Source organism: Sphaeroforma arctica (assembly GCF_001186125.1).
Source record: "Sphaeroforma arctica JP610 unplaced genomic scaffold supercont1.416, whole genome shotgun sequence".
In the NCBI taxonomy this organism is placed as follows: Eukaryota; class Ichthyosporea; order Ichthyophonida; genus Sphaeroforma; species Sphaeroforma arctica.
In genome coordinates, this window is record NW_014040142.1 from 14,501 (window position 1) to 20,039 (window position 5,539).

Below are 5,539 nucleotides of genomic sequence, written 5' to 3' on the forward strand. Positions count from 1 at the left end.
TATATATATATATATATATATATATATATATATAAAGGTATATAAAATATGCATATGTGTATATACTTCATACCTTCAAGTATAACCATATCATTTATTTGAATACATAACGGATACACTGGTGGATAACTGTATTGTTGTATATAATAGTAGATCCCGTACTTGTAAACCCGAGGTAAACATATGTGTTAGCTTCCATAGATCGTTGTGATACGTGATATGTGACTTGTGAGTCGTGAGTCGTGAGTTGTGAGTCGTGTCGGGTGAGTATGTCTTGTATAGCCTGTAACCTACATATATCTTCTTTTCATCACCCCCCTCGGCCCCCCTCAAAGAAAAGTTACTTCCCCGGTGGGCCCGGTCTCCAGTCCCCAACTCCCCAGTCCCCACTGACCCACTTCCTGTGACCTATACGGCTCCGAACTCGAATGTCGATTGTCGAAAGCCCGAATCCGGATCTATTTAATTTTGAGGGTATTATTTCTATAAAATGGAAATGAATAATTCTATATATTTCCCACCTATGTGGAACCTTTACCTGTTTTAGTCTTTAGGCGATGTCATCCATATCTATTTATAACTCGTATATACATATGGCTAATAATTGGCCATATTAAATTCGCGTCACGTTCTGTTCATTTTGAAAATGCGTTTCACGTAAACGTGTTTATTGTCAATTTTTAAACGTGATAACTTGCAAGCTGAGTATAGAAGACCTGACATATTTCGAATACAATCGGACTACAAAATGAACAAGATCATCCATATTGCACCTTAGAACCTTAATACTGTACCTTAAATTTACACTCAAGACAAACCCAAAGTAAACGTTATCAGTAAACGTGAATTGTATCGACATATATACGTTATCACGGAAAACGTAAAACGCAAATAAGCACCATATGCGCATCTCCCAGCTCGGCGGCTCCCCGCGTCTCGGTATTGCTACTACAGAATGCTAAGGAGGCGAAAGGTTACAACTCAAGCGAATCAGACGATAGTGGGGTCAGATTTCAGATCCTTCTTTGCTCTTTTTTATTTTATAGCCCTCTCTGAGTCTCTTTTTAGTCTTTTGCATTCGTTCACCATTTGTATTTTTATTTTTGGACTTGGGAGTTGGGGGCTGAGCCGCTGAGGGCTTGGGGCGTTTGTCGTTTGCTTGTTGTGCAGCCTCTTCTCTTCTTGTTATGTGTGCTTCTCTCTTCTTCTTCTTCTCTCTTGTGTGTGATATACGCTATAGAAAACCCGCTTTTTACATTTTTTTAAAGGCTTTTCTGTGAGTTGCGTGGGCTGCTTTTAAAAAAAAAGGTGCTTTCCTTAGTCCTGACTGTAAATAGAACACTCCCGCAATAGGCAATAAACTATGCTGCTTTTAAAAAATATGGCTTCTTGTACTCCACTTTAAAGTCGCTACTTACTGTAAAGTACTTCACACACTGAACACACACACACACAACATTACATCGCGAAATATATCTGTGGTCATGTTGCTCATACATATGCTTTCGGCGTATCTTATGCTTCATGTCGGTCACTACGCTTGTGCACTGGCGATAGACGCGGGTGAAGTCCTGCAGTATAGACCACATACTCTCATAGGTAAAACAATACAGCAGCCCATGCAATCGCGAGACAACGCACAGGTCACACCGAAGTTGCTGTCAGATGGCGCACGATTCTACATCAAAGACATACAGGGCCTATGTTTAACAGCGCATGGAGCTTTCAAAGGTGATCTAAGTTTGAGTGCATGCGAAGAGCAACAAAATAATATCTGGACATTTGTACCCGATGCGGAGGTGAATGAGGGTTATGAGATACGAGTTAAGAATTCTGATGCATCTTACGATAACGTGGAGTGGTGTATGTACTTCGCGGGCAATGTTGCCTTTGGCGTGGAGAACTGCGATGGGCTATACAACAGAGACACGCGCTTTTTCAAGACCACCAAAGTGGACACGCTTAGTAACATTGAGAATGTAGTTGCCACTATCACTTTGGAATCCGCATTCAATCGATTTGAGATGCAGTACAATGCACATTGCCTGGTTTCCGATCCGTGGAATGCGGACGAGCTCCTGAAGCTTGGTGGAATGATGTGCTCCACTCCTGTCGTCAAAGAACGTCTGTGGCATCTGTTTGAAGCCGCAGTTTGATTTTATACGACGCTATATATATACATATATATATAGATGAGACTTTCACAAATATCAAGGGAAGTGTTAGAGCAAAACAGCCCTCAATGACTTCGGGGCAGACTTGCAAAGATCGCAGCTTGCAATGTGTTTAGGAAATAGCAGACGAGAGGAATACAGGGGTTTACGTGAATGCAATTCAGCACGCATGGAACCGCAAAGAAACTCGGTCCCACCATAAATTCTAAACTGAAGGCTATTGCAGCCGTTCGATATCGAAAGGTGTAATGCGAGCCTAATGCGATGTGTTGCCTCGCAACATACAGAATACCCTAACATGAACAGGCAAACGGCAAGCCTATGTGTACAACAATAACCGGAACAATATATATATGGAACATTTCACACGGATGAGTGCCAAGTAGACGCATAGTGGCTTATGATTATAGTTCCAGCAGATGAGAATCGACTCAATCAATTCAAATAAACATATATCAGCTACACATCAACACGTATGTTTGCAAAGAAAAAAATTAATGGAATATTTAATTCCGAAGTTAGTCCCGCAACAGGGCTTTATGCCAAACATGGATGTTCAAAACGCCGCCTGTTGCGTAGAATTTTGCTTGTCCGATTTATCGACTTCAGTTCGAGCACGTTGAGTACAATTACCGTTATGCTGATGGAACAGGTTGCCAAAAAGCCGAAGCTAATTTATTTATACAGAAGTAGCAAGCTACAGCCCTTCTTATGCTTCCATTGAAGGACTCCCGAGTTGAAAATAGGGCTGCATGGTAGGCTTGAGACGTAAACTATGCGCTAAATCTACTTGATATAGCACTTGTACGCCCGTTTGTCACCTTACCGGCACGACTATGCAGCTAAAGATGCTGAGCTCACGTCATTGTGCGGCAGCTAGTTTACGTCACATCCACATACGAATACCGAAATCTAAGCGATTCTGGTACTAAACTCTGAGCGAATGTGCGTTCGTGGAGTATAACCAAACTACAAAGGAATATGGGCTATTGTTTCATGAGCAGTCTTATCGCGCCTTCAATCTGAGATCACGGTAACTCCGTTAAGCTTTTTCAGGCTATCTCGCTTGGCCGGGGTGACATTTGTGTCCGAAATGTCGATCGTTCGAAGAACAGGGTTTCCTGATGTGAGAAATTACAACAAAATAAAAACCGATATCAGTTCTATCCCAGGTACAAATGTAATGATACCGATTGCCCTCAAATATCAGTACTCGTTGTCTGGTAATGTGCTAAGAATACGCCTATCGTCTCAAAAACCAAATGCACGATTGACTACAAATAGACTACGAACCTGAAGCGTATGTCAATAACAATTAAATCCGAATTTACGGAGATGGGCAAACGATTGCGTCACTAGAACTATGAAGTCCTGACCTGAAGTAGACGTAGACAGGCAGGCGTACAACAATTAGACACAAAAGATACACAAAATCATATGATAGGGTTCTCGCACCTTCTAAAAGATAGTCCATGCCTTCATCGGTTATGTATCTGCAGGCATCAGTTGGAAGAAACGAAATTGCGATCAGACGACGTAGATAGGATTCGTACGTGACTATAGCCGCCACTCGAATGACATCGTAGGGCATAGTAAAAAAAAATGAGAGTGCAAAAGACATACTGCCAGGAATGGTATCGCTGTTGAACAATTGAAATTTTCAACTCGACTCGGCAACTTGAATATCCGATTTAGAGCACAAGTCACGCATGAACCTACTTGCAAGACTTTAAACTGATGCTCATTAGCCCACTCAGATTCCGGAAATGTTCCATTCCCATATCCGTGACAGTAACTTTATCGAGATTCACTGTGAATATGTAGGGACACACTGACTGTTAGTTTCAGCTCAAAACAATAGTTTACTAATTGTGGTAGGAGATACTGCAGAGTGCCACAATACACGTATCTCCAGCAAGTGAAGTGCGTATATACCTTTGAAGTACGCTAATGCGGGCATGCACCTACAAGGATATGCAAAGAAACACACGTGTAGCTCAATAGCACTCAGATATGTGTAGCAACCCCAACTAATAGCCCCGTACCAGAGCTATTTTTTTGCGCCTGTGCAAATTGACTAGCACGACGCAAAAACACGGATAATGATATCTTGAAAAAAGCACAGGGGTTTTGAAGTACTCATATATGCTTGATGAGGCATAGACTATACGAAGTTGTAAAGTCGGCATCTAACCGAGTGCTTAGAATGGCACATACAATAAGTTGTTCTCATACACATTCACGGCAACTCCCATATTAAATAACAAGCAGAGACCGTCCTCCCTTACTCCCATCCACTCAGACTGCTATGGATACCTTCTCGGAGTGACATCCCGGTACGCACGTACTTCGGATAATCGCTAGGTTGCATCAGCCAATTTGAATAGTCTTTCTCTGGAGTTGTAGGGGTTTCACAGATTTTGGCCAGACCTCCTACAGGGTGGGAGACGCGAGCGTTGTGAGACCATGAGAGATTAGAATACACGTGCTGTCAACATTCGTACTTGTTCATTTCTTCCAATGCAGGTATGTAGTACCGCCCGAAGGCAATCTGTCAGGTCCACGCGACACACTCCATATAGAATATATATACTCGAGGGGAGCTGGAAGCTTTTCGTATCATTGTCAGATATATACTAATGTACGATGCATTGATTCACCTACCCATGCGAAGTACAAAATCAGAGGCCGTCTTGTCAGGGCCTTCGTTGTGTAGTTGCGAGTGGTCCATTCTGTTAAAGATGTTGGTGACCCATAACATCATCCCACGGGACTGTGTGGAGCGGAGTGTTGGTGTTATAACGTTGGTGCGCAAGGGGTGTCTGTGCACATTGCACAAGTAATAATAAGATACGATATACCGAAGTGATGGAGAAATAAATTTAGTTCTCAAGAAGTAGCTGTGCACGGTGCACCATCAAATACAAGAGGGGTCTGAACATGATCATGTTGATGTGAATTATCTGAATGAAATATCAAGCTATTTCGCAGAAATAGGTGGCTGTGCAAACTTTACGAAGAATCTTGAGCGACATACATATTGATTCATAGCCTTGGTCTGTATGTTGGGAGTCGAATTCACGCCTTATTCAAAAACAAACGACATATATGTACAAACATGCATGTCCAAATCTAGCCCCTAATGTGCATGATACATAAAACAAAGATAGAGTGGTAACAAAGTGTTAATAAAAATCCATAATATAATCAGCAATGAGATATTACAATTCTACATTATCTACCTTCGTGTATGTATATATACATACGACTTAATGAAAATATGTGTAAACAATATACCAAGACATATATACCACCATGCGATATACATACATACATATATATAATATTAATATATAATATATTAA

At 41.4% G+C, this 5,539-nt stretch overlaps 2 protein-coding genes across 2 annotated transcripts in view; one reads left to right on the plus strand and one right to left on the minus strand.

The window, feature by feature from the left end:
- Window positions 1–1,435: 1,435 nt before the first annotated feature.
- Window positions 1,436–2,640, plus strand: SARC_06042 (hypothetical protein). The gene has a single exon (XM_014300064.1). The coding sequence runs from the start codon at window positions 1,485–1,487 to the stop codon at window positions 2,154–2,156; it is 672 nt and encodes a 223-aa protein (XP_014155539.1). The 5' UTR covers window positions 1,436–1,484; the 3' UTR covers window positions 2,157–2,640.
- Window positions 1,444–5,539, minus strand: part of SARC_06043 (hypothetical protein) — a 4,556-nt gene continuing 460 nt past the window's right edge. The window contains exons 2-6 of the mRNA XM_014300065.1: window positions 4,839–4,947; window positions 4,491–4,607; window positions 3,894–3,984; window positions 3,630–3,667; window positions 1,444–3,295 (exon numbers count right to left, since the gene is read on the minus strand). Coding sequence (XP_014155540.1) covers window positions 3,192–3,295; window positions 3,630–3,667; window positions 3,894–3,984; window positions 4,491–4,607; window positions 4,839–4,947 — 459 coding nt within the window. The 3' untranslated portion in view covers window positions 1,444–3,191. The remainder of the gene's footprint in view (window positions 3,296–3,629; window positions 3,668–3,893; window positions 3,985–4,490; window positions 4,608–4,838; window positions 4,948–5,539) is intronic.

Bases quoted from the DNA above. Each gene is read 5' to 3' on its own strand.
- SARC_06042 (XM_014300064.1), top strand. From the start codon at position 1,485: ATGTTGCTCATACATATGCTTTCGGCGTATCTTATGCTTCATGTCGGT.